Below are 24,995 nucleotides of genomic sequence, written 5' to 3'. Positions count from 1 at the left end.
CCCCGGCTGGCCACCCTTGCACCAGCTGACAGATCACCCAGCGGCTGCCCAGGCAGGCAGGCAGGCAGGCAGGCAGGCAAGAAGGCAGGGAAAGAGGGAGGAAGGGAGGGAGGGAAGCAGGCAGGCAGGCAGGCAAGGCAGAGGCGGGCCGCGGGAGGGCTGCAGACGGGCGGACAAGGGATCGGGGTGGCCGGCAGGGATCGGAACGAGCGCCAGCCCCAGCCGGGCGGACCGGCAGACAGGCAGGCAGGCAGGCAAGCGATCCCGGCGCTCCCTCGCCTCCCCCTCCCCCCCCCCCGCCAATCCCCGCAGGATGCGACCGGCGCTCGGCAAGGGGGCCGGGTGACGGCCCGGCGGTGGGGACCGCCCAGGCGCCGGGCGCCCCTCGCTCTCCAAGAAAAGGGGGAGCCCCGGGGCGGGCGTGGGGGCTGCCGGCCTCAGCCCTAGCTCTGAGGACGGAGGCGTCTCTGCAGCAGCCACGGCGGCGGCAGGAGGAGGAGGAGGAGGAGGAGGAGCCGGGGACGCAGCCCAGGTGGGTGAGGGGAGGCAGGCGGGAGGGAGGGAGGGGTCACCAGCCAGGCTGGGGGCAGATCTCCCCCCTCCCCAGCCACAAACGCGCGCGCAATCCCGGGGCCGGCGGGGAGTCCTGCCAGAGCGCAGGCCGGGGGGGGGGCTCTTCATCCCACCTCCAGCCCCCAGCCCCGTTCCCCACAACCGGCAGGTAGACCGGCCCGACCAGGTGGGCGGGCGGGTAGGTGAGCCCGCGCGGGCCGGATCCTGCCCCAGGCGCGCCCGCAGCCTTGCAAGCGAGTCGTGCCGGAGCCGCGGCCGGAGACTGGAGCCCGCCGAGCGCCCCTCCGGCCCGCTCCGCAAGAGCACGCCGCCCCTCCGCACGCGCAGGCGGCTTACATAAGGTGTATGTAAGAGAGGCCCGCGGGTTCTCCCCCCCCCCCCCCAGAACCTCCGGCTTTGGGGAAGGGTGGACGGAGGGTTCCTCTCCCCCCCCCCCCGCCAAAAAAGCAGGTGGGTTTTCCTGGCACCCCTGCGAGCGACCGCTGCCCGCCCCTCCCCTTGGCCGGAGAAGACCGCTGCAGCCAGAGGCGTCTCCAGATGTGCAAGCGGGCCCTCTGAGCATGGCAGGGCTGCCTTGGGGCCTGCCCTCACGCTCCCCCTCCCCCCCCCCCGCTGTGTTGTTTTAATGGCCCGCATTTAATCTGCCTTTATCTGTCCTCAGAGGGTGGCGTTGGCGGGGACATAATGGGCCTCTTTCTTCTCTGCCAGGGCCAGCGGAGTCGGGGCTCCCTTCAGCTGGGCAGCAGAGAACGAGCGAGGAGCGAGAGAGCAGAAGCCCGGGAGGCTGGACGGATTGTTTGGATTTAAAGGAACAGGCTTGTCCAAAACATTTGCCTTTCCATCCTGCCCTTCTCCCAAGCCAGGCTCCTCTGACTAGTCAGAAGCCTTCCTGAGACAGAGGCTGCTGGTGCTGCTGGCGGCTGGTGCTGGACGGGGGGGGGGAGACCCTAGGATCCATTGGGAGCTGTGAGGGTGCAAGAGATGGAAGCCCACGAGGCTGGAGTTCTGGATGGCACAGCATCTGGAATCCGGGACTTGGCAGGAGCCGAGGTTGGCCGAGTGACCCGGCTGGGCCTGTGAAGCATGCAAGGGCGAGACCCGTGGCCAGCGGTGGCGGCGGCGGCAGGAGCTGAGCCGATGGAGCAGGCCTGCAAGGAAGGGGAGGAAGGGGAAAGCATCTGGACGGCCTGCCCCCTGGCCCCCACCCCCTTCTGGACCGCCGTGTTTGACTATGAGGCTGTGGAAGAAGAGGAGCTGACCCTGCACCGAGGAGACTGGGTGGAGGTCCTGTCGAAGGACTCCACCGTCTCCGGGGACGAGGGCTGGTGGACGGGCAAGCTCCAGGACAAGGTGGGGGTTTTCCCCAGCAACTATGTCACGAAAGACCCCGCCTTCCCCCAGATCCCAGGCTCCCTGGCCGCCGGACATCCTCCCCCCCTGGAAATCTCCTTCCAGGAACTGGAGTTGGACGAGATCATTGGGGTGGGGGGCTTCGGGAAGGTCTACAAGGGGCTGTGGCAGGGGGAAGAAGTGGCTGTGAAGGCCAGCCGCCAAGACCCCGAAGAAGACCTCTCCGTGACCGTGGAGAACGTACGGCAGGAGGCCCGGCTCTTCGCTATGCTGCAGCACCCCAACATCATCGCCCTGAAGGCCGTGTGCCTCAGCCCCCCTCACCTCTGCCTGGTGATGGAGTATGCTCGCGGGGGGGCCCTCAACCGGGCCCTGGCGGGCAAGAAGGTGCCTCCCCACGTGCTGGTCAACTGGGCTGTCCAGATCGCCCGGGGCATGAACTACCTCCATAATGAGGCCATTGTGCCCATCATCCACCGAGACCTCAAATCCATCAACAGTAAGTCTGAGGGTGGGGAAGCGCTGGCTGACGGAGGGGTGGGGGTGGGGGGCAGGTTTAAAGGAAGACAGGTGGGAGTGAAATGCCACCATCCCACACAACAGGGGCAGGCAAAGTTTCTTCATTTATTGGCATGCCACTCCTCTGCATGGTTTACAGCATAAACATGAAACACCCAGCCCTCCTGCCCATCAATAAACAATCCAACCAGCCCCCCCCCCAAAATCCCAAAAAGTACCCCAGGTGCCCATTTTCTTCTGGGAATGTCTAGGGGCTGCTCAGCCTGCCGAAAGGGCAAACCAAAATTGGAAAAAAAATAGGAATCAGAAAGAACCAGAGGCCCACCTCTGGGAAAAATGTGTTTTTTAAATAAATGCTTTGGGAGATAAGACTGTGACTTATATAAAAGGTCATTTGCCATTCTGGAGACTTCTGGAAGTACAATTCAACTTTGTTTTTACTTTTCCAGAAAAAGGGGGAGGCAGAAGAGGGTTGAGGGCTGCTAGAAAGGTCTTGGCCCCCACTTTGCTCACTGAAGCCATACCCAGTACCCTTCCCTCCAGCCCATTCCTGCCTCAAACCCCTGTCCTTCTTCTTCCAACCTCAAAGGAATGCCTGTCCAGTTCCATGTGGGAAGTCTGCAAACACCCCCCCTCCTCAGAAAGCTCCCCCTGCAAAGGGAGAGGGTGATGCTGGCCTTTGGGACTCCGTAAGGGTTGGTGGCCACTAGATTCTGAAGAGATGCTGGAGTAACCGACCTGTTCTGTGAGCCAGCGGGCTCTTCCTGAGCTGGAACCATTTCTCCCTTCCCAGTACATTCCTCGTCCCCATCCCCCCAATTGACCCTGGAGGACAGGGCAGAAAGCTTGTGGAAGGATGGTGGACCCGGGAGTGGTTGCCATGGAGATATTCCCGCCACTCGCCTTCCTCCCATCTCCTGTGGGTGAGCTTCGCTTACTCTCCTGCCTTTTCCCAATGAGTCCGGGGAAGTGAGATCTATCAGAGTCTAACATTTAAAAACCACCTGGCCAAGCTGGAAAAAAAATATACAAAAATAGAAGAGAGGGGCAGGAATGGCACCTCCCCTCTCCTTTTCCATGGCTCTCTCACCTGCTGCCCAATCGCTCGGTCCTTTCCAGTTCTCATCCTGGAGCGCATTGAGAGTGAAGACTTGAGCGGCCACACCCTCAAGATCACGGACTTTGGCCTGGCCCGGGAGTGGCACAAGACCACCAAGATGAGCGCTGCCGGGACCTACGCCTGGATGGCTCCCGAAGTCATCAAGCACTCCCTCTTCTCCAAGAGCAGCGACGTCTGGAGGTAAGACGAGCAGGCAAGCAGCCGTGGCTGGTACTGATGGGGACTTACGGGGGCCGCCGGTGGCGAAGCCCAGGGATCCAGGGAAATGGAGCTGACGGCAACCCGTTTGCTACCCAAACAGCCCCTTTGGAAGGTCGGAAGGGAACCGGCCACCCCCTGATGCTGGAGAGGGTGGTTGGGGAGGGTGGGCTGTGAACCTCTCTCGGGAAAAGGGAGGTGGCCTGACCCTTGGCAGGAGAACAACCCTTTCCCCCCCACCACCCATATGGAAAGGAGGATGGGTTGCATTTCTTTGCCATGCTTTGCATGCTAGGCCAATAGAGCTTCTTCCTTTGATGCCCTGAGCTTCACCTGATGAATGTCAGCCTGCTCTACCGCAGGCAGGCCCTTAGTCCTGCTGTGCCTTTCTGTCTGCTCTTCCCAGTTTCGGGGTGCTGCTGTGGGAACTGCTGACTGGCGAGGTCCCCTACCGGGAGATCGATGCCCTCGCTGTGGCCTACGGCGTGGCCATGAACAAGCTGACACTCCCCATCCCTTCCACCTGCCCTGAACCCTTCGCCCGTCTCCTGCAGGGTAAGTGGGGGCTCAGAGGGGGCAGCCATGGCCTTGGTTTCCAGCAGAAGCCGCTTGGGCTGCAGAGGGGTGGACGTTGTCCGAAGGACCCTCTCTTCCTCTTTATACGGGAAGAGTTTCCTGCAGCCCAAGGAACAGAAGAGCAGAAAGTAGTTCTTGCAACTGAAAAGGTTGCGTCAGAGGGATATGGTGTTGAGAGAGAAGCCTATACTCTGAGACCCTTGCATAGTTGTTTCACAGCCCCTTTTTTGCAAAAGGCAGGGGAGCTGGGGATACCCACTGTGTTGCAGTGGACCTAACAATGGACTAAGATTCCAGAGGCCTGGGTTCGAATCTCCCCTCTGCCAGGGAAGCTCACCGGGGGTGTGGAATTCGTGAAACCACTCCTTAAATATCGGACTTCTCTTGAAAGCCCTGTTAGGGTTGCCGCAAGTCGGTTCCGGCTTGCCGGCACCGAACACCAGCCAGGGAGCCGTGTTTGTATCGGGTTAACGCTTCTCCTGGTTTCCTTGCCTCCCACCCTGTGTGGCGCAGAGTGCTGGAGCCCAGACCCCCATGCCCGGCCGGACTTTGGCTCCATCCTGCAACAGCTGGTGGCGATAGAGCAGTCTGCCATGTTTCAAATGCCTCTAGAGTCCTTCCATTCCTTGCAGCAAGACTGGAAGCTGGAGATTGCAAGCATGTTCCATGACCTGCGGACCAAAGAGAAAGTGAGTCCTGGGGTCCCACCTCTCTGGCCTGGGCTCCTGTATTACCTCCCGAAGGGCAGGCCCTGCTGCTCGACAGGAACTACGGCAGCTACTGCAGAGCACGGGGGGGGGCGGAAACGGGGGTCTCAAGCACTGGGCTCTGTCCCCCCCTTCCCTCTCTTGGGGAGGCACCTCAGGATTTTAGCAGCAGTGGGAACAGTTTGCACCAACACCATCCTCTTTCCTGATTTTTCACCTGGAAAATGGGCTCCAGGGGAACCCAGTATACCTGTCAGTTTCTGTGAAAAGTACGCAGTGTTATGAGGCCCTGTGAAGTTGATCAACGTATTATCCCCCGCACCCCTAGATTTATTAATGCTTTTTCGTCATGAGATTTCGAGTCTCCAACAGGGCCTTGGGTTTGCAAGGCAGGGAAGAGATGTGGAGGTTGATCCAAAGGACGCAGCATTTTAAAACAGCCAAGAAAGGCTCTTCTCGTTTCCAGAGAAGCAGCTGCGCCCGAAGAAGTGGATTTTGATCCGCGACAGCTTGCAGTGAAATCTTAGTCTTTCCAGTGCTACTGTAGTCTGCTTTTCTGCCTTTGCTTTTACCTCTTGATGAAGAGATCAGGGGCCAGGTGGGGGCCAGCCCAGGCCTCGGGGGGGGGCAAGTTCCCCTGCCCTATGGCCCAGATTTGGTGTGTAGGGGGCATGACACTGCATTCAGTCAAGGAAGAGTAGAATAGAAAAATTTGCTACAGTGGGGTCTTGACTTAAGAACGGCTTGAGTTAAGAACATTTTGACTTAAGAACCGCTCTCATAGGAAAATATTGACTTGACTTAAATACTTAGATTTGAGTTAAGAACTGAAAAAAAACCACGTGGGAGGCATAGAAAGTGCAAAATGTGAACTTTCAGTTAACTGTTGGCCAGTGAAAAGGGTGCCTGTCTGCTTCCTGACTCCTTCCAGCGTTTAGAGAGTGGATTGGGAGACAGTCTTCAGACTGCCTGGTACTGTCCTGCCTGGACTGTATTTTCCCTACCTTCCCTGAACCTTTCTTGACCTAAGAAAAAAAGAAACAAAATATCCCCCTCTAGTGGTCGAAGGCGGGATAGCAGCTTCCCATTAGTTTCTATGGACGGAAAAGAGCAGATACGGATCAAATGGTTTTCAATGCATTCCTATGGGAAATGCAGATTTGACTTGAGAACATTTTGACTTGAGAACCGCCTTCCAATACGGATTAAGTTCTCAAGTCAAGACCCCACTGTATTCTTCAGGCGGTTTCATCACTTTAGGGCTGAGCATGCCTTGACCGGGGGGGGGGGGAGTAGGTTCCGGAGCCAGGCCCTGAATAGGTACAGGGGCTGCTTTTTTGGTTTGGGGTGTGTGTGTCTTAGTGTTTCTCTTCTGAAGCCAACTTTGGCTCCCCCCCCCAAAAAAATACCAGGAGCTGCGGAGCCGAGAGGAGGAGCTGGTGCGGGCAGCTCAGGAGCAGAAGACCCAGGAAGCGGAGCTGCGCCGGCGTGAGCAAGAGTTGGCGCAGCGCGAGATCGACATCGTGGAGCGGGAGCTGAGCCTCATCATGCTGCAAATGGGCCAGGAGAAGCCCCGGGTGAAGAAGCGGAAGGGGCACTTCCGTCGCTCCCGCCTCAAGCTGCGCGGCGACGGTGGCAACCGCATCAGCCTCCCTTCGGGTACCCACTGGGGGGCCCCCGAGGGACCCTCCCCCCTCCTGCCGCTTGTGGGGGTCTCCCTGCACGAGGGGCCCTGGGTTCAAAAACCAGAGCGAGGGGTGGGGGAGACAGCCCCCCTCCCCTCTGCTGATGTCAGGAGGAGACCACGGCAGGGGAGAAGCAGCAGAGGCAGAGATGCCCATGCTGGGGCCGGTGGCATCAAGGGTGGCCTCCTTAAAGATGCTCCTCCTCCTCCTCCTCATGGTTTCAGACTCCGAGGACACTTGTTCTCATCTCCCCCAGACTGGAAGGAGCTGGTCGGGGTTTCTGCTGGTGAAAGCGCCCAGGAGAAGGCCCTTCCGAGAGCCAGCGCGCCAGGGGTCTTGTTCTTTCCCTCCCGCCCCTCTCCTTCCCTCTCCTCCGTCTCATACCCGTCTTCCGTCCGTCCTTCCACAGGCTTTGAGCACAAGATCACCGTCCAGGCCTCGCCCACCCTGGAGCGGAGGAAAGGCCTGGGGGCCAACGGAGCCAGTCCTCCTGGGAGCCCCGGCGTCATCCCTCGCCTGCGCGCCATCCGCTGTGAGTAGGGACCGTCCTCACCACTTCTCCTGCTGCTGAGAGATGCCAGGGCAGAGCACCTTTTGCTATGCACCAGGGTTCTGCTGGTTTGGGCCGGCCCTGCTTTTGAGGGGTGTGTGTGTGTGTTAAGCTAGAGAGGCAATGCAGTGGGACTCGAGGTTTGCGGGCTGGGCCCACAATTTGCCCAAGTTTCTGGCTCGGCGTTTTGTGTTTCCAGTTTTGCAACAGGCGAGCGAGACACTTGGGGTCTAAGCTTTCTGTGAATGCCAGTGCCTGTAAGAATGGGTAGGACACCGCGGGCAACCCAAGGGAAGGCAAAGTGAACAGCCCGTGAACCGGCTGCATCGTTCTGATTATACCATATGTGATTGTATAGTATAATGGACACGAACATCCTCCAGGAAAACATCACTGGGGTGCCAATTCTTGCATAAAACATATCAGTGGGTTTTTCTTTCTCTTTCTTTCTACTAACTTACGATTTGATTGATTGGTTGGTTGGTTGGTTGGTTGGTTGGTTTTCAGCACAGCATGCCCAGCTAAAAAATGTCCTTGGTGTGCCCCTTGCGCCCCACCCACAATGTTATTTTTCTGCTGCCGCCACTGCACTATGACTGTGGAACTCCATATCCTGGACTCAGCCTGTTCTCTCTCTCCCCCCCCACCCCGCCCCCATAAATGCCACCTTGTTGTTTCAGTGACGCCTTTGGACGGCAGCCAAACGTGGGGGCGCCAGGCCTTCCTCAAGAAGGAGGAGCTGGTGGGGACCAAGAAGAAGGGTCGGACGTGGGGGCCGAGTTCCACCATCCACAAGGAGAGGCTGAGCGAGGAAGAGAGGTGCTGCCCGACAGCTTGGAAGGGAGGGGGCGGTGGGGTGGGGGGAGGAAGGGGTGATGGGTGGGCAAAGGGATGAGGTGTGGGGGGTCAAGGGGGAGAGGGTCCATTGGGAGGCCGTGGGGCGGGGTAGCAAAGTCTTTGGGGCTCTTCTTTGGGACTCAGAAGTGGGGGGAGGACCTCCCTCTGCTGGAAGACCGAGGCTCCCCCACTTCAGGGCGTGGGCGCTCACTCTTCCCTCTTCTCTCTCACCTGCGCAGGTGGAAGTCCCTGGCCGAGGGGAACAAGCAGTGGTCCTCCAGTGCCCCCAACCTGGGCAAGTCTCCAAAGCACGTGCCACTGGTGGGGGGCTTTGCCAGCCTGACGGAGATGGGTGAGACCACCTGGAAGGCCTGGATTCTGGCAGGAGGATTTGGGGAGGGGGCTTGGGGTGGGCCTCCTTTTCTCTGGAGATGGAGGGGCCTGATCTACCAGCAGCACTTCTGGCCAGGCAAGGAAAGGTGGAAGGAGCAAACGGTTTCCTTGTGGGCCCCTCTTGCAACCAGACCAGCCTTTTTGCCCCCTCGTCTTGGATGGGGTGGGTGGGTGGGGGTGGGGAAGGCTTGGGCTCCCAGGGTGGGCCAAGTGCAGGGTGGCCCCCGGGGCCCAGAGCATCCCAGGGTCTACATCCACACCAGCAGACATGCAGACACGAATCCACACATTCAGAGTGCGAGTTGAGCAGGAGGGGGAAACAGTCCAGATATTTGGAGGTGGGGTGGGGGCTCTTAGGGAAGAGCAGGCTGGCTGGGCAACACCTCCTGGGGGGGCAGTGCCCCATTGGCTCTTTGGGTCCAGCCTTCACAGGTAGCCGCAGGTCAGGCCTCTGCTTTCTGTTCCAAATCCCGACCGGCCGTCCCCTTTTCTCTTTGCTGCCCCAGAGGAGTACGCAGAGAAGGAGAGCAGCTGCCCCCAGTCCCCCTACCTGCCCCTCTTGCCGCCGCCAGGGGTGGAGTCCAAGGCGGGTCCACACCCTCTGCCCACCGTGCCAGAAGGAGGAGCCAAGCGGGGGGCACCCCCTGCCCGTCGCCGCAGCGAGCTTGTGCTTCTGGGATGCGCCTCCATCCTGGCCTCGATCGCCCTGGGGGCCGAGCTGGCCGAGCTGGCGGGGGAAAGGCTGAGGACCCCCCTGCCCTCGGGGCCGCCCAGCTCCCTGACCCTCCTGTCCCTGTCCTCCCTGTCGGACTGCAACTCCACCAAGTCCCTGCTGCCTTCGGATGGGGAGGACGCCCCTGCCTCCGAGGCGCCCGGTCTTCCTGAAAGCCCTCCGCCGGCTCCCTGCCACAACCCCCTGGTGGACGTCACTGTGGAGAGCTTCAAGAAGGACCCCCGGCAGTCTCTCACCCCCACCCACGTCAGCGCCGCCCGGGCGGTCAGCAGGAGCCATCGGCGCACCCCCTCCGATGGGGCCATCCGCCAGAACCCGCAGGATTCCAGCTGCCTGGGTGAGCCGCCACTCCCGCTGGGCTCCCCCTGAGCCGGGCTCTGGCCTACGTGCGCTTGAGCGGCGAGTCCACCTTGGCTAGATCTCAGCCTTCCGCCCGTCCATTGGTCACTGGTGCGAGGGCTCCCTGACCAAACCCGTGCGGATGCCCCCTTGACCCTTGCCTGACATCACAGAGGGGCCACCTGCTGCTTCCTTGACCGCCCTGGTCTTGCCCTCCACAGCACTGGGGGCCAATCGGTCAAGAAAGGGACCGAGGCTTCCCAGGCTGTGGAAGACCTGGAAGCAGCCTGGCCCAGCCCTGGGACCAGGCCAGGCGTTGCGGAGGGCCGTTCTGACAGGGAGTGGAGACCACCAAGTTCAAAGGGCGAAGGGTGGACGTGGCCGGCACGGGGGAGCCCCAGGATCTCCCGCTGCAAAAAATAAGCCCAAGTTGGAGAAGGAGCCCTCGTCAAATGGGGGGTGGGGGGGGCAGAGAGAGGCTTCTTCCCCGTGACTAGAAAGGTGGAGTTATTCTCAGCCCAGAGATGGGCTGAGATCCTGCCGAAAAGAACAGAGGAATGGTTAGCTAAAGATCAGCTTCTTGTAGATCTGCATTTGGGGGTGGGTGGGGGGTGGGCTGATTTCCTAGCAGGGGGCCACCTCAGTGTGTTCTCTCCACAATACTGACTTTTGCCCCCCCTCCCCTCCCCAGGGTCCATGGATTTTCCACGCCTGCCCGATCCTCCCTCTCTCGTCCCTTCTCAAGCCTGCCGCAACAAAGCGTTGGAAGGCCACCTGGCCCTGAACGCTGCTGTGCCCATAGAGCGGCCTCAGACGCTGGCCTTTGCGCCCCGACCTCGCCCAGCCCCGGGGCGCCACCGCCTTGACCCCTGGAAGCTCATCTCTCTGGGCCAGGCACCGCCGGGGGGTCCCTCCTCTTCCTCCTCCTCGCCCGGGGGGGCCACCAAGAGGACCGTGGGTTTCCGCCAGACGCTTCTGGACATGGACACGGAAGGACAGAACCGGGACCCCACGGTGCCCCTGTGTGGAAGGCAGGGCCCACCTTGTGGCCTGGAGACGGACGTATCCCACTGACACCATCCATCACTCTCCTTGGGACGAGTCGCTGACCTCCCCTTGACCCCTGCCCTGTGGGGCGCCCGGGACGGAGGCTGTGGGTCTCTGCATCCGGAGGTGCGGGGTGAGGGACGGGGGAGGGGGGACATACATGTAGGGTGCTGTATTTATTGACTGTGAGAGGCGCTCTCTCCCACCAAGGAGACAACTCAGCCAGTGGCTGACTTCATGGGTCTGTCTGTGCATCTGTGTGAGTGCGTGAGCCTGTGGTGCGTGTGTGTGTGTGTGTGTGTGTGTGTGTGTGTGTGTGTGTGAGTGTGTGTGTGCGTGTGCGTGCGCGTGTGTGTGCGTGTGCGTGCATGCAGGCTTCTTTCCCCCTTGCCTGGTTGTCATGGGTAACGTCTGAGCCAAACATCTGTGATACTCATTCTGTTTACAATTTTTTTTTATAAAAAGGAAAGGTGTGTGCCTAAGAAGTAAACATGCCTGCTTTTGTTTCTCCCTTGTGCTGTGAACTCCATGTGCAACGAAAAGCTTCATCCTTTGCCCCCCTACAGTGATACAGACAAATGCTTCCACACACTCCTTTTTCCTACAGTTCCCAGAATTCCCCATCCACTAGCCACGCTGGCTGGCTGGGGGACGCTGGAAGTTGTACTCCCCTCCCCCGGAAAGGGTCATGTTCTCAGTCTTTCAGACAGAGTGGATGATGCTCAGCTAGAGGCTCAGAAGAAGCCATGCGGTGCTTTAGTCAATGCAAGAGGGACCAAGCCCAGCCTCGTTTTTCAAAAGCCGAGCCCCTCCTCTGTTTTTGCCATTTCAGTTGCTCCTGTGCCGTTCTTCAGAGGCAAGGGGTGAGGAGTGGCCCTGGTCCCAAAGAAAGCAGTCCTACGGCAGCTAAATTAAGGTGTCTCCAGCAGTGTCAATTGATAATCCTTCCCCTTAGGGAAAACTTAGTGGGCAGCTCTCCTTTTGGGTATTAAGCGGTAGCCTGGATGTGGGAAGGCCACGGTAGATCATGGCCCCAACCTCAGATACCTCGGTTCTGCTTCCAGAGAACTGAGAGGTTAGTTCTGACCCCCCCTCCCTGTTCCAGGGCTCCCTCCCCCATCGTTTGCATCGATCTGCAAAGAGAATGAGCATCACCATATCCGGTCTTCCCTTATGCACCCCGGTCACCATAGCAACAACATCACTGGTACCAAAGCAGGGCAATGGCAGTGGCAGGCATCTCTGTGAGAAGGCAGACAGGTCCAAGGAGCTTCTGCAGATGTTCCTACTCATGCTCAAACCCTCCGGGAGCGTATGGGACCGAATCTCTCTGGGAATTCCACAGCTTTTCTCACGCAGAGACACAAGCAGGTCAGGGCCAGGTATTCTGAATTAGTTGGGGACTAAAGGTGCTTCCTAGGCTCAGTAAGCAGAATCAGCATGACTCTGATGTGAGAGGCTATGCAATTTTTACCACTGCTGGTCTTCAGGGTCACTAATCTGGCCGGAATCTGTGGCCTGGCAGCGCCTTCGTTGCCCTAATGGACCAGAGTCTCTTGGCTTGTCACGTGAAGCCTGGATGAAACCTCTGGGGTTGATGGAGAGGCTCAGGTTGGCCTCTCGGATCTGTGTCTTTGGCAAACCTGATGACTGGACTTCCACACTCAGGCACCCCGTCTTCTAAATCCTACATGGAGTTGGGCAAAGCCCAGCAAACACAAAACCAACTCTTAGATCTGCCTCAAAGCTGTTGATCGGTGCCTTCTCCTTTTCTTCTCCTTCCTTCCTTCCTTTTCTTAACCTTTTCTGGTGGGTCTGAGAATCCCTCTGTTGGGGCAGTCATTTCTTCTGGATTTAATCTGGATCCCATGGCCATACTGGCAAGCGATCGTGAACACACACACACACACACACCGCGAATAAGCGGGGAGGCTTCTGGTGCACCTCGCCCTTCGCTTCTGAACCTGAACGGCAGTGTTTGAGACAAATTGCGCCTTCTTAGGAGTCCCTCTCCCCCCTAGACCCCCCCCCACAAACACACCACCTGCAGCAAGGGGAAAAGAGTTCACAAAGCTGTACGGGAAGCCCCCAGCTCATCTCACAGTGGTGAGAAGCCCTGTCAGCAACACAAGCTTATTCTCAAGTAGCTTCTTGAGGCAGCCTTGTTTTCTGGGATAAAGTAGGAAGGAAACAGGTCAGGATCCAGAGCAAAACTGTAGGTGATGCCAACAGTGGGTCTGGGGGATGCTTCCCTGATGGCAAATGACAGGAGTGCCTGGCTTCTGGAGCAGTCCAATTTCCTGGAAATGGGAAAAACTGTCCAAATTAGCACTAGAGAGAGGTGATATCTTTGAGAAGTCAGCCTTCTGCTTAAGTCCTGGAGACCAACCCCAAGACAAAGTAATTGAATTTGGAATCTAAGCTTCTGCATTCAGACTATTTCAGCAGTTAAGGATTTCCCTCTTCTAAAGAGAGGTGGTCTGTAATGTCTATTTCTTGTGACGGAGGTAACTCAGTGGACTGGATATGATGATGGCAGAGAGGGTAACTGCACAAATGGGTCGACTCAAAGGACAGTTGGCCCGTTTGTGGAGAAGGGAAGAGGGAGAGGCAACAACATTCAGCAGCTCAGAGAAAGAGGATGCTCTGGCCAGAGGGAGCAGGACACCACCTACCAGCTGTTAGGGGCAAACAGGCTTAACTCTTCTGCAGTGGGGCATCCCGGAGGCCTCTGAAGAGCCACGCATGAGAACAAGATGCTGGATCTTCCTTGGGCTGGTCCTGCATCAGAATTCCTCTGCTGTTCTGGTGACCTTTAGCTCCCTGAACACTCAAGGGCAAGAAGCATGCTCTAGACAAGGAAGGGAGACCCAGACAAGGTGGGATCCAGACTCCCACGTTGCCCCTGTGCCATCTCCTCCTTAATGGGGAGTGGGAAGGAACGCCCCCAGGAGCACCACGTGGGGAGGGTTCCACAACCAGGTCAGCCATAAGAGTTACACGGAGGTGTTCTTGGAAGCAGTAAGCAGGACAGCAACGCCACGGGCCACATCAAAGGAGAGAGGCTGCAGGTCAAGTGGCTATTTGCACCAGGAGACCCCCTTTGCCTCTTCTCTGGCTCTTCATATGGTACCGAGGACCCCCCCAACACAGAGCTTCCCCAGCACTTTTTTCACACGTGCCCCACCCCACCCCCACCATGCCACTTGGCTCATCTGACAGAGACACACCAGGGAAAGGCTCTTATATATCCATTTTTTAAAAAATAAGCAACCCCAACAGTGTTTGGCAAAATGCTACATTATCCCGTCCAGCAGCCGAGAGAACACGGGCCCGACTGTCCTTCGAGAGCAACGCTCTGAACCGGGAAACTCTCGGGCTGTGGCAGCTGCCAGGGCGTGGCGGGCACTGGATGGCATTTTTCCTGGAGCGTGGCGGGTGGGAGGAAGGGCAGTGGGTGGGTTTGGGGCACTCTTGGCACCATGTGGAGAAGGCTCCATCTGTCTTCCACATCAGAGGAGGAGGAGGAGGAGGAGGAGGAAGAGCGGCGGTGGCGGTGGTGGCAGCAGCAGCAGCAGCAGCTCTGGCCCGGCAGGCCCGGTGCTACGCCATCACCTCCTTATCACGCTGGCTGCAGCGGATGATCTTGATTTCTGTCAGCTGGATGTAGCGCAGGACGTTGGTGTCTACAAAGAGAAGGCACAAAAGCCATCTTGAGGGCAGGAGCGGTTCCGGAAAGCGGAAAAATTCCCGCTGTCCCTCTTGTGGCCTCAGAACCCAACGCAAGAGAACAGAGGAACCCACTTTCCCAAAAAACTTTTGATACTTCTGGCTCGGCGTTCTCTAGCAGGAGTGACCGGCAGGAGAGATGGTCCTGGATTTCACACGGTTGGGTACAGGCCCACCAAAGTTGGCTAACTCTACCTCAAGCTATGGGAAGTCTCTGAGGTTTTAGAACAGTGCATATAGATAGCAAGAAAAGCAGCTGTTAGGGATGTGCATTTCAGAGGGGGGGTGTTTGTGTTGCAAAGTCCATAATTCTCCTTTCTGGGAGTCCCCACGGCAGGACCAAGATGCCCTAGTTGGCCTCACCCAGAAGGAAAGGTCTTGCAGGCCAGCTTAATGCCTTGCACAGGCCTGATGTCCGGTTGGAAAAGGCAGCTTCCCAGAGACCCTTTGCTCAGCTTCACTCAAGGGTCCTGACACATTTGGTGTAGAAATCTGCCTTCTGTTGCATTCTGCTCATCCCCCAAACACCTCTCTCTCTCTCTCTCTCTCTCCATCCCTCTCTTTCCTGAACAGCAGGATTGACCTGGGCACCTACCTGTGGGCTCTCGATTCTTGGCCTCTTTCAGATACAAAAGGGCGTTCTCATAGTCCCCCAGGTGGTAGAAAGCAATGCCCGCTCGGTACATGGCTTTGAAGTTGCTCTTCTCCTTGGCAAGCACCTTGAGGCAGTACTCTCGCACGCGCTCGTAGTTCACCAGCTCCGATTGCAGCAGGCAGGCTAAGGAGACAGGGGGTTACTGGGGGGGCAGATGGGAGGCGCTCCTTGGGATACCCCAGCCCTTCCCCCAGGGATGGCCCACTGCACTTCCAGCTGGCCATCAATCTACGACCCGTCATCCCATCCGCAGGGCTGAACCCTCCTCTTCTCCTCCCGAGGGCACCCTGAGCTGCCTCCTGGGTGTCTTCTGCCAATGCCATCGACTCAATACTGGCAGTGCACTCTCTAGAGGCAGCCCTCATCTCCCCGGCAACCAGTCAGGCTGGGATGGCAAGCAGCAGAGCACCCAAGGGGAAATGGAAAGGCCCTGAGCAGCCGCCAGCGGCCGCAAGGCGGATCCCTCTCTGGCCTGAAGTCCAGCTGGACTCCAGAGCAAGCCTGGCATCAGACTTTGGGTGGGGTGGGGGACGCCCTGCCAAATGACCTCCACCTGCCCGCTCTCTTCTGCTTCAGGTCAGCCCCAGCCCCTCTCTCTGAAATCTGACTGGTGCCATCAGGGTTGTGGCTGAGCCCTCTTTTTGGACGCTCATCTCAAGGACTGATTCCCAGATGCTTGAGTTGTTTTCACGAGGTCTTCAGCAGGTGAGACTCGATCTCGTCCCTCCCCTCCCCTCTTTCCCTTGCCATGGTCAGCCTCATCCCATCCCTGCCAGTTGATGAGACCGGGAGGGAGACAGGGCTTCGACACCGGTTGTTTGGGGGGGGGGAGTGTGGTGGATGTACATTGGGGGGGGGGAGTTGGAAGAGAGAGCTTGACTGGGCTGCCTTCCAGGAAGGTGCCTGGCCAGTTCATGCTCGGACGTGGCAAGGATCCTCTCGCCAGAGGAGACCAGGTTTGCCCAGCCACCCACCAGTCTGTGCCAGGCTGGGCAGGGGAGAGGGACTCCCTTCTGGGCACAGCTGCCCGCCTCCTCCCACCTCCCTCCTCCTGGGGTGCCAGGCGCACAACCCTTCCCATTCCCAGGGGTTTCCCCCCTCTCCCACCACCATCCCTGGGCTGCGGTCCTCACCGGTCAGGCTGTTGTAACACTCGATCTCGGTGCCCTCCACCAGCGCCCGCTGCTCCTCGGAGAGCCGGCGCCAGCAGCTGGCCCGTCCCAGGAGGCTTTTCTCGGCCAGCTCGGGGGAAGGCTCTTCCAGGCCTTTCAGCTGGAGCAGCGCCCGGTGGTACTTGCCGATGGCTTCCCGGAATTTCTTCTGCTTGTAACAGCGGGCACCCTCCGCCTTGAACTCCACCGCCTTCTGGATCTTGGCCTCCAGCTCGGCAGCGGCGGCGGCGGCAGCGGCGTGGGCCCGGTAGCCCCCTCCTCCTCCCCCTCCTCCTCCTCCTCCTCCTCCTCCTCCGGCCCCCAGGGCGACGGCCCCCCCGCTCCCCGCCCCGGCCTCCGGGCAGCTGCGCTTGTAGGGGCTTTTCTTGTCCTCCATCTCGCGGTTCACAGGCAGCGGGCCATCCCGCCCGAGCTCGAAGGCTTGTCTCCGCTGGACGACCTGGAAGAGCGTGCTGTGCATAAAGGAGGCGCCCGGCCCGCGAGGAAGGAGGCACTGGCACGGCACGGGCACGGCGGGCGAACGGCCTGTCCTGGTCCCCAACCGGTGCGGGGTGAGCAGCGGCGGCGGCGGCGGCGGCGGCGGGCGCCTCTTCAGCACCGAGGACAGCGCTCTCGCCTAGTGCATGATGGGAAATTCTCCCTCCTGCATCAGCACCGCCCGCCGCCAGCCTGACCTCGGATGTCTTCGAACTGGGCACGGAGGGACGGAGGACGGGGGGGGGGGGGGAGAGAGGAAGGCCGGCAGGCGGGCAGGGAAGAAAGGGAGGCTCCCGGGAGGAAAACGCTGGGCTCCTCCCCCGCGGAGCGCAGGGCTTACGCGGGCTGGGGATGGGACCTGGGAGGTGCTGCTTCAGGGGGAAATTTATAGCCCCCAGACTGGATAGAAGGGCCTCCTGGGCCAGTGGGTTAAAAAAAGAATCTCCTGCAAGGAACAGCCGGCTTGCTGGGCCAAGCAAAAGGGTGCTGTTCTGAGCAGGAATTTATCTGTTGTGGGGCAGCCCCATGAGCCCCCCCTTTCTTCACCCACCCCAGCCTGCACAGTGAACCTTGGGGCTGACCCCCCAGTTTGTTGTTCCTGGGTCTGCTCTCTGAAGAGGAAGGGAACAGAAGCTGCCCTTGAACTGTCACCCCTCCCCTTGCTCTGTGACCCACACCGCCGGATGTGGGCAGGATCAGGGCAAGGATTCCGCCAGTGAATCACCGTCTAGAGACCCCTCCCCCTGCACAGCCTTTTCCTGGCCTATTGAACATCCACCATGCTTGGAGGACCAGCGTTATGATGATCATATCAGCGGTGAGGAGTGTGGGTGCATCAGTGAGCGTGGGGAGAGGCCCAGAGGGGAAACATTAGCGATTTGACTGTGGGTGTCTGTTTTAGCAAAATATTTCAGGGGCAATGCAGTCTCCAAGCAACACCGGAAATGGTTTTAAATAAGAGGGTGTCAAAGTTTGCAGGTGGCTTTCCTGGGACACCCGGGAGCTGTTTCTCTTTGCTGGCATGGGAGGGAAAGTTTCCCCGCTGCTTTTATTGAGAAAGCAACCCTCTCCAAGAGAAAGCATGGATCCAATGTAAAGGAATACACTCACAACACAGGCCCTGGAAAGAAGAAAGCAATTCAAGAAGAGAGTAAAACACTTTATTAAACATTTTTCAGAGCTGGCTTTTTCTTACAGTTCCTGATTCTCTTTTTTAAAAGCCATCCTGGGGCGATTCAAAGGGGTGCACAAGGAGAAGTGGTCCTCAGACCTCCTGGCCCAGTTTTGCTCAAAGGCAAGAAGTGAAGGAGAGAAAAAGCAGAAGGACCTGAGCAGGGAGGGAAGAGACACATGGGCACAGAGAGCCGAAACAGAAGAAATAAAAAGAGGAAGAGAAGAGAGAGGAACACAACGAAGGCTACACACTCACCCAGGCTGGTGAGTTTGTGGCAACGGAATTTGCCTCCATGAGTCCCCTGTCCACCTGCCCATCATGGCAGCCAGGGCAAGGGTCCTTGGCCAGCCTTCGACCCGTCACTGGAAGGGTGTCCAGCCAGAGTAATCCTCTTTCAAGGAGCAGGGGCCCCGAGGCAGCGGTTCAAGAACTCCGAGGCAGCAAGAGCGGGGCTGGTGCTGATGCAAAGCTTCTGGGGCCGGGAGTACTTCAGGAAGGTGGCCTGAAAGGCAGAGCTGGGTCCCTGCAGGGCAGCCTTGGCCATGTAAGGATAGATGGCCGACAGTTCGGCCTCACTGGAAGGAGACAGAAGCAGCTGAAGGTCAAGGGGAGGGGGGGAAGGGGGAGGGAGAGAAGAGCAGCAGACCCTTTGGAATACGAAAGCTCAGGGTTGCCCCACAGCTGCGAGGCCGCTAACACACTTTCCTTTGACTCTCTTGCATGCAAATCCCTCCATGGTTTGGGCCCATGTTACTTATTGGAGCATCTTTCCCCAAAGTCAACTGCCCGACCCACCAGGTCCTCGCAGATGAGGTTCCTTCAGGAGGCCCATACATCTTCAACCAGAGGCAGGGCCTTCTCCCTGGTGGCCCCATCCTTCTGGAATCAGCTCCTGGAGGAGTTTCGCCTGGCCTCCTCCCTCACAATATTTAAAAGGCAATTGAAGACATGGCTCTTGAGGGAGGCCTTCCACTCCCGACCCTAGTTGACTGCGTCAATCTTGCCTCTCTGTCCAGTCATTTGTTGTCTGTGTTCTGGTTTCATTTTGTTTTGTTTTATGTAGCTGTCTTTATGCTCCATTGCTTTCTGTTTAAACATGATTTGATGGTTTACAGTTTTATTATATTACTCACTGGATTATGCATCTTTATTGTGAACCACCCAAAGCAGTGCTACAGCACTAGTGGGAGGGGTATATTAAACTGAAATAATAATTAAATCGATCAACGTACTGGCCCCTACCTGTACAGGTGGAGCTTGGAGGGGCCTTCCTGGAGCGCTTTCCCATCCTTGGGGCCGGCCTCCTGCAGCAACAGCCTCTGTGCCAGGCGCAAGGCTGCGAGTGAGAGCCGAGCGGGCTCGAAATGCGCACAGTCCACCTCCATCAGAGACAGCTCCAGGAAATAGAGGGCCAAATACCGGACCTGAGGGAGGCAGCAAAGGGTGTGTTGGGAAGAGAAGGACCCCGGAGCCCTGCCCGCCTCCCATTTGCCAACAAAACGGAGTCCTGATGGGTCAATTTCATCCCGGAGGAACAGAACTCAGCCCAAAAGGGTCTCTCCACCTCTGAGAGGAGGAGAAGATGGGTTCATGCCCTCTCTGGCAGGAGTGACCAAGGTCAGGAAGAAAGGACAAGAGCAGCAAGGCTGGGAAGCAAGGCTCCCGGAGACACGGAGGCCCCGCCAGGGAGGCCTGAGCTTCTGGAGTTCTCTGCAGGAGCGGAGCGAGGCAGTTAAGGATGGGGCACTCTGGAGAGGGCTGCTTCACAGGGGCACCGTAGGGACGGAGGCGACCTGAAGGTACATCACAGCAACACAACAACCTGTGCTTTGCAGGGCGGAAGGGCTGCCTTCCCACCGCCGGGTCAGGCTTCTGACCCTCCCCTCCCTGCCCCAGCCTCCAGCCACTCACCTCCAAGGGGCAGCGGCCGACTTCTGCCATCAGGCGGAGGAAGTGGACGGGGTTGGCGGCGTAATGCAGACGGAACTTCAGGCCCCCCAGCACCTTGCGCTCCATGCGCAGGAGGTCCTTCCGGCTGAACGAGTCCTCGGTCATGAAGCAGAGCTGGGCTGGCTGCAAGGCAGGCAAAGGAGTGCCGTGAAGGGGCAGGGGGCTGGGAAGGGCTTCCGTGAGGTGCAGGGGCTTATCCCTCCCGCCAAAGCCTACCCTGGGCTAGAGGTCAGAGGGCCCCCAAGGCTCGGTTGGACCAAGCAAGCCCAGCCCCAGGAGTGCTGGGTCATATCCCAGAGTGGCTAGCAGAACAGGAAGGCAAGCAGCCCTCCCTCCAGGCCAGGGGCAGCCAAAGCCTTGCACTGTCAGCCTCTCTACCTGGCGTCTCTCCCGGAGGGACCAAATCTTGAAGGGCCCTTCCAGGACCAGATACAGGCGGCGCGCTCTGGCCGGCCGCTGCTTACCTCTGGGCAAACGCTTTCTTCCACCTTGCAAGCCAGGAAGAGGCAGGTGATGCTCAGGAGCTGGAGGCCGGAAACGCGCACCTTGCCTGCTTTCATGTAGGCGTTCATGAGGTAGACGGCCAGGTAGAGCGTGTCGTCGGCCAGGTTCAGGTATTCCTAGGAGAGTCGGGACCACAGGCGGCTGACAAAGAGGGGCAGGGAATCCCGTGTAGGAGGAGGGTGGCCCGTGGGGGTCAGGAGAAGGAATGGGGCAAAGCCACAGCCAGGATGTGGGCCCAGCACCAGAGATTCGGGTCCAAGGTTGCTGAGATTTTGATATGGGAATGTATTAAATATTAACGTTGTACAGTTAAATGTAAAATGGCTGATTTTACCATGAGTCACTCTACTGTATTCAGGTGTGGTTATTGAGGATTAAAACTTAATGTTGCACAGCTGTGGTACATGACGAAACTTGGTGTAACAGAAAATGAAATCATGTACCCCAGAAGCAGGCAAGGGGGAGGTGGTGGAGGAGGGGGTGTAGGGGGAGCGGAGACTTCCTTCCAGGTTGCTTACATGCACTTGCACCAGCCAGTCCACCACGAGGGCACGCATCTCAGCAGTCACAGAGCGCGGCAGGTCAGACCCTTGGAACGTGTAAGGGGGCAGCTTCTGCTGGGCGAGGGGAGGAAAGGGACCTCTGAGATTATCTTCCTCGGAACCCCCTGGGGTCCCAGACCCATGACGACCCCGTGTACTCTTCCACCGCATCAGGCTTTTGGCCAGCAGCTGCTCCAAGGGATTCAGGAAAAGGATGGAGAGGACCACGGGAGGGATCCGGGCGAGAGATGGGTCCTTCTCAACCCCGCCAGCGGCCAAGCCAGCCAGCCAGCCACTCCCTCTCAGCAGCCCACTCGGTCCACGAGGCCCCTCTTTCTTGTTCCCAACCAGACCTTCCTGTGGCCCAGAGTCTCCTCCCACTGGCTGTGTGAAATGGAGCCGATGGAGGGGTGGTGGCGGAGGTGGCAAGGGGGTGTCCAAGACCCTTCCCTCATTCTCTCTTGGACGGGGGTTCTAGACCTAGGCTGGGGGATGAACAGAGATGCCCCCCCCCGACGCTGCCTTCCCCTCCATCTCCTCCAACGCACCCTCATGCTGCTGAAGAGGTCGGAGACGTCGTCCCTCTCCAGGCTCATGTTCATCCTCCGCAGGGCCTGACAGAGCTCCGCCACAAGGGACTCAGAGGCAGGAACCCCTGAGGGAGGGAGGGAAGGAGGAGAATCTGCTCTGTGGGACACCAGGCAGCTTCGGGAGCAGGAAAAAGGGATGCGTGGGGCCCCAGCAGCTTGCCCTTCCCTTTCCAGGCTGGGCCCTTCAGGTCCCTCTTTCCCCCTCCCACCTCCAAAGGCTTGGCCTCCCCCTTCATCACCCCTACCTCTCTGCAAAGGGGGCTCTGCTGGCATCCGGCAAGCAACAGCCCCTGGCTTTTCGGGCACCCGTTCCTTGTCATAGCTTCCGGGAGCTTTCTTCTGTAAGGTCAGTTTGGGTGGCAAGAGCGTTAAAAGGCAGCCACCTCCCTGCCAGGGAAGGAGGGGCATCCCTCTAGACCCACCCCCACCCCCTTGGGACTTCCCTGCCAAGCTTTATGAGAACAATGGGGGTGAGGTGGAGAGGGGCCTCTTGAGGAGCGCCCTGGGCCCCCCGGCTTCCCAACTTTTGGGCTGCAATCTGTGAAACCTTCTGCCATAAAAACGTCTTATTCTTTAATGAGCCATAAAAATTGCTCTTACTTACACTTATTTGGCTGCCAAGATAGACATGGCTCTCCCTCCCCCCCCAGCCCCCCTGTATAGGTCCATCCTAACCAGGCCAGAAAGGTGGGGGCGGCTTTCGGATTGACGGCCCCAGATGAAGGACACCCACCCAGTGCCCCACGTACGCACCTTCCTGGAGCCTTTCTCCCCATTCAAGGCCCCTTTGTTTTCCTTGCTTTTCAAGGGCTGCCTCTTCTCATCCACCTGCAACTGAGCACAAGCTGGCCAGGGGGGTTATAGGGACAGACCCAGCCCTGAAGCACCTTCATTTTAGGAGCACCCCATTTATCCGTCAGCACGTCTAGAGAGCTAGTTAAAGAAGGGGCCCAGATAAAATGAAAGTCAAGGGGATCCCAGGAGGTTCCCCCCCACACACACACACCAAACATGGGGAAGGAGGGAGGGGAGATTAAAAGGATCGCCTTCAATGCCAGTGGGATGGGTGGGGGATTTCCTCCCCCCCGAACTCTTAAAGGAACCCAAATCTGACATCTCTGATTTTAAGAAGAGCTTGCCGAGAGCCAGGAGGACTGGGGAGCTCCGTCAGGCAAGGCTGAGATGCCACCGGTGCAGACAGTAGTACGACATCTGAGCATGGGCAGAGAAGACAGCTAAATAGCTAAATAACTGTACCTGCGGCACAGCCGAGGGCCTCCCGGCTTGGATGGTGGTGTCGCTTGTAGAGAAATACTGTGGCTTAGGCCCTGGTATTTAGCAACTGGCTACGTGGAAAGCCCAGGAGAGGGAAAGCAAGGCTCCTGGACCTTTTACAGGGAAGCCGGCATGCCCTCCATTCCCTGGGGCCGCTTTAGCAGAAACACCTAGAGGACTGGGTGCATGGAGGTGACCGGGGGGGGCACTGAAAATGGACTGGGAAGACCCATGGCCTGCTGCCCGCCCACTCAGCCACTGCAAATCCCATCGGTAGGGGATGAAAACAGCAAACATGGCAGCGGCTTTTCTTCCAGAGAGGAAGCAGGGGGAACCCTCTTTGTCATCCTTGGAAAGGCTTTTTTACTGCTGTCCTAAATCAGGAGACCCTGAGTCGTTGGAAACTTTTCCACTCCCTGCCGCGAGGAATCCCAAACCCACAGGCCACCTCAAAAGACACACTCCTTACCTCCAACCCTCTTTGCAGCACCAGCCAGGAGGGTCTCCTCTCCGGAAAGGCCATGGGCTTCTCCCACACGCCCCACATGGCTCCTGGAAGAAGACGGGGAGAGAATGCCTCAGCTCTGCCGGCACTCAGCACCCAGGTTGGCTTAATTAGGGCTCATTAGCCCAAAAAGACTTTTAAAAAAAGAGAGAGAATGCCTTTAGAGAGGGAATATCCTAAAACACAAAACCTCGCCTCCTGTTCTGCTTTATTTTTTACAATTTTTATTTATATCCCACCTATCTGGTCGGATCAGGACCATTCTAGGCGGCTATTTTATTATTTTGGAAATCTGTTTTGGTGCCAGTTTTTTTAAAAAAGTTTTTATGCTACATTCTTGCTAGTTGTGTTGTAATTTGGTGTTGTTGTTTGTTGAGTTTGGTTTTCACTGCTCGCGAAGCACCCAGCACAGTGCTTCGGTACTAATGGGGCGGTTTATAAATTAAAAGTCATAAAGAAATCAATAAATAAGCACAGCACCCACTTCCTGGCAGAAGCAAAACCCCTTGTGTTTCTTTGTAACTTGGGGCGTTCACTGCGGAGGATATAGTGGTAAGTAGGCACCCAGTTGGCTTTCAGAAACCATCCAGTCTCTTCCTGGAGGTTGCCGAAAAGGAGCTGAAGCACAGGAAACAAGAATCAGCCTTTCTTGCACTATCTGCTTGAATAAACCAGGCCTGGAAAGTCTTGGTTGGGGCAAGAAAGTTTTGCTTCCACCACCCTCTGATCTTCCCGGTCGCCCCCAATTTGCCTTGGTTTGTGTGGGGGACAGCACGGAGACTGTTGTAAACCTGCAGGCTTATATCCAAGAAGAAAATGGGTGCAGAAAGACCAAGATGCAAGTTGCAGGCTTCCAAGCTCTCAACTCCGAAGGAGAGTCTTCTTTGGTACGAAAGCCAGCAATTCTGCTCAACAGTGAGCACCCTACTCTCTTAGGACGGCACATCCAGAGGGATAAAGAGTGCATGGACCCCTCCCCCAACTTCAAGCTGACCAAGAAGCCTAAAATCCCAGGTGGAATTTTTGCACATACAACTGCTAGTGAGGGGCTTGCCTCCTGGAAGGAGCGATCCATGACCAGGAAGTATGAATTTCTCTACCCCACCCTTGCACATGTCCCTTTTGCGCAGCCTGCTGGTCATAACCACGGCTGGTGAGGGCCGATTCCAGTTTCCATCATTAGATATTTCGTAAGCACTTTTCAGCTTCCTCAGTTTCTTATGATCTATGACAGAGGATGATCCCATTGGGTTCTAGGACCATGAGAAAACCCATTTACTTCACATCATGTAGTTTTCTGCATCTCTATTAGGTTGTCCATTGCTTCATTTCCCACCCCTTCAAAATGTAACACCTTTCACATGTCCGCATTCCAGCTCGTTTCTGGAGCTTCCCCGCTCCCCATTTCAAGGCGAGGCAACGGACACGCACACACAGGTCGTTGTGTAATCTTAAGGAAGATAGATGAGCCACCAACTCCATGCCGGCCCACTTGGGTTAAGTCGACACCCACAAACTGGATTTCACTGAAACTTTAAAAGAAGGTCCCTCAAGGAAGGCTGATTAGAAAGATGGTGGACAGAGTGAAGTGAAATATCTGAAACTAAAAGGCAACCTTGGTCCCACTAGGGCTTTTTCACCCTCTCTTCCTCCCCCCTTTCTGAGTCCCCTCTAATCCCCATGGGGTCTGGATGCATTCAGGAGTATGGCCCTGGCAAAGCACCAGGGGAAGCTGGATGCTGCTAACCACACCTTGATGTCTTTCAGGTATTTTGGGCGACAGCCCTGACCCGCT

The 24,995-nt window shown here is 57.7% G+C and overlaps 3 protein-coding genes across 5 annotated transcripts; 1 reads left to right on the top strand and 2 right to left on the bottom strand.

Annotated features, from left to right (window-relative positions):
- The first annotated feature begins 401 nt into the window (after positions 1–401).
- MAP3K10 (mitogen-activated protein kinase kinase kinase 10) lies at positions 402–11,117 on the top strand. The gene is made up of 11 exons (XM_072979768.2): positions 402–532; positions 1,282–2,422; positions 3,562–3,742; positions 4,167–4,315; positions 4,850–5,025; positions 6,456–6,702; positions 7,138–7,260; positions 7,959–8,097; positions 8,355–8,467; positions 9,015–9,578; positions 10,272–11,117. Exons 2-11 carry the CDS (start codon positions 1,657–1,659, stop codon positions 10,652–10,654), a joined length of 2,841 nt encoding a protein of 946 aa, XP_072835869.2. The 5' UTR covers positions 402–532; positions 1,282–1,656; the 3' UTR covers positions 10,655–11,117.
- Positions 11,118–13,868: 2,751 nt separating this feature from the next.
- On the bottom strand, positions 13,869–17,403 carry TTC9B (tetratricopeptide repeat domain 9B). Its single transcript, XM_020787112.3, has 3 exons — positions 16,145–17,403; positions 14,952–15,134; positions 13,869–14,313 (listed from the first exon to the last, which is right to left on the bottom strand). The coding sequence occupies exons 1-3, from the start codon at positions 16,641–16,643 to the stop codon at positions 14,231–14,233; spliced, it is 765 nt and encodes a 254-aa protein (XP_020642771.3). The 5' UTR covers positions 16,644–17,403; the 3' UTR covers positions 13,869–14,230.
- A 401-nt stretch (positions 17,404–17,804) lies between these two features.
- On the bottom strand, positions 17,805–24,782 carry CCNP (cyclin P). Of its 3 annotated transcripts, XR_012081106.2 has the most exons (10): positions 23,165–24,782; positions 22,174–22,254; positions 21,666–21,759; positions 21,379–21,485; positions 20,807–20,902; positions 20,249–20,404; positions 19,746–19,907; positions 19,077–19,258; positions 18,090–18,409; positions 17,805–17,987 (listed from the first exon to the last, which is right to left on the bottom strand). XR_012081106.2 is itself a non-coding variant. In XM_020787219.3 (9 exons), exons 1-9 carry the CDS (start codon positions 23,240–23,242, stop codon positions 18,229–18,231), a joined length of 1,137 nt encoding a protein of 378 aa, XP_020642878.3. In that variant the 5' UTR covers positions 23,243–24,782; the 3' UTR covers positions 17,805–18,228. The 3 variants fall into 3 exon arrangements, 2 of the variants coding, with proteins under 2 accessions (XP_020642878.3, XP_072836182.2); XM_020787219.3 differs by having other exon boundaries at positions 17,805–18,409; XM_072980081.2 differs by having other exon boundaries at positions 17,805–18,409; positions 22,174–22,248.
- Positions 24,783–24,995: the final 213 nt, after the last annotated feature.

This window comes from Pogona vitticeps, chromosome 9, assembly GCF_051106095.1.
Source record: "Pogona vitticeps strain Pit_001003342236 chromosome 9, PviZW2.1, whole genome shotgun sequence".
Lineage (NCBI taxonomy): Eukaryota > Metazoa > Chordata > Lepidosauria > Squamata > Agamidae > Pogona > Pogona vitticeps.
The sequence above is the reverse complement of the archived record's forward strand: the minus strand, read 5'-3'. Positions and strand labels throughout refer to the sequence as shown.

Excerpts from the sequence above, each read along its gene's own strand:
- MAP3K10 (XM_072979768.2), top strand. The coding sequence starts at position 1,657 with ATGCAAGGGCGAGACCCGTGGCCAGCGGTGGCGGCGGCGGCAGGAGCT. Across the intron at positions 2,423-3,561 it reads AGACCTCAAATCCATCAACA|TTCTCATCCTGGAGCGCATT; the intron begins GTAAGTCTGAGG and ends GGTCCTTTCCAG. Across the intron at positions 9,579-10,271 it reads GCAGGATTCCAGCTGCCTGG|GGTCCATGGATTTTCCACGC; the intron begins GTGAGCCGCCAC and ends TCCCCTCCCCAG.
- TTC9B (XM_020787112.3), bottom strand. The coding sequence starts at position 16,643 with ATGCACAGCACGCTCTTCCAGGTCGTCCAGCGGAGACAAGCCTTCGAG. Across the intron at positions 15,135-16,144 it reads GTGTTACAACAGCCTGACCG|CCTGCCTGCTGCAATCGGAG; the intron begins GTGAGGACCGCA and ends CTGTCTCCTTAG. Across the intron at positions 14,314-14,951 it reads CAAGAATCGAGAGCCCACAG|ACACCAACGTCCTGCGCTAC; the intron begins GTAGGTGCCCAG and ends TTCTCTTTGTAG.
- CCNP (XM_020787219.3), bottom strand. The coding sequence starts at position 23,242 with ATGTGGGGCGTGTGGGAGAAGCCCATGGCCTTTCCGGAGAGGAGACCC. Across the intron at positions 21,760-22,173 it reads GGGAGAAAGGCTCCAGGAAG|AAGAAAGCTCCCGGAAGCTA; the intron begins GTGCGTACGTGG and ends CTGACCTTACAG. Across the intron at positions 20,405-20,806 it reads ACTGGCTGGTGCAAGTGCAT|GAATACCTGAACCTGGCCGA; the intron begins GTAAGCAACCTG and ends CGACTCTCCTAG.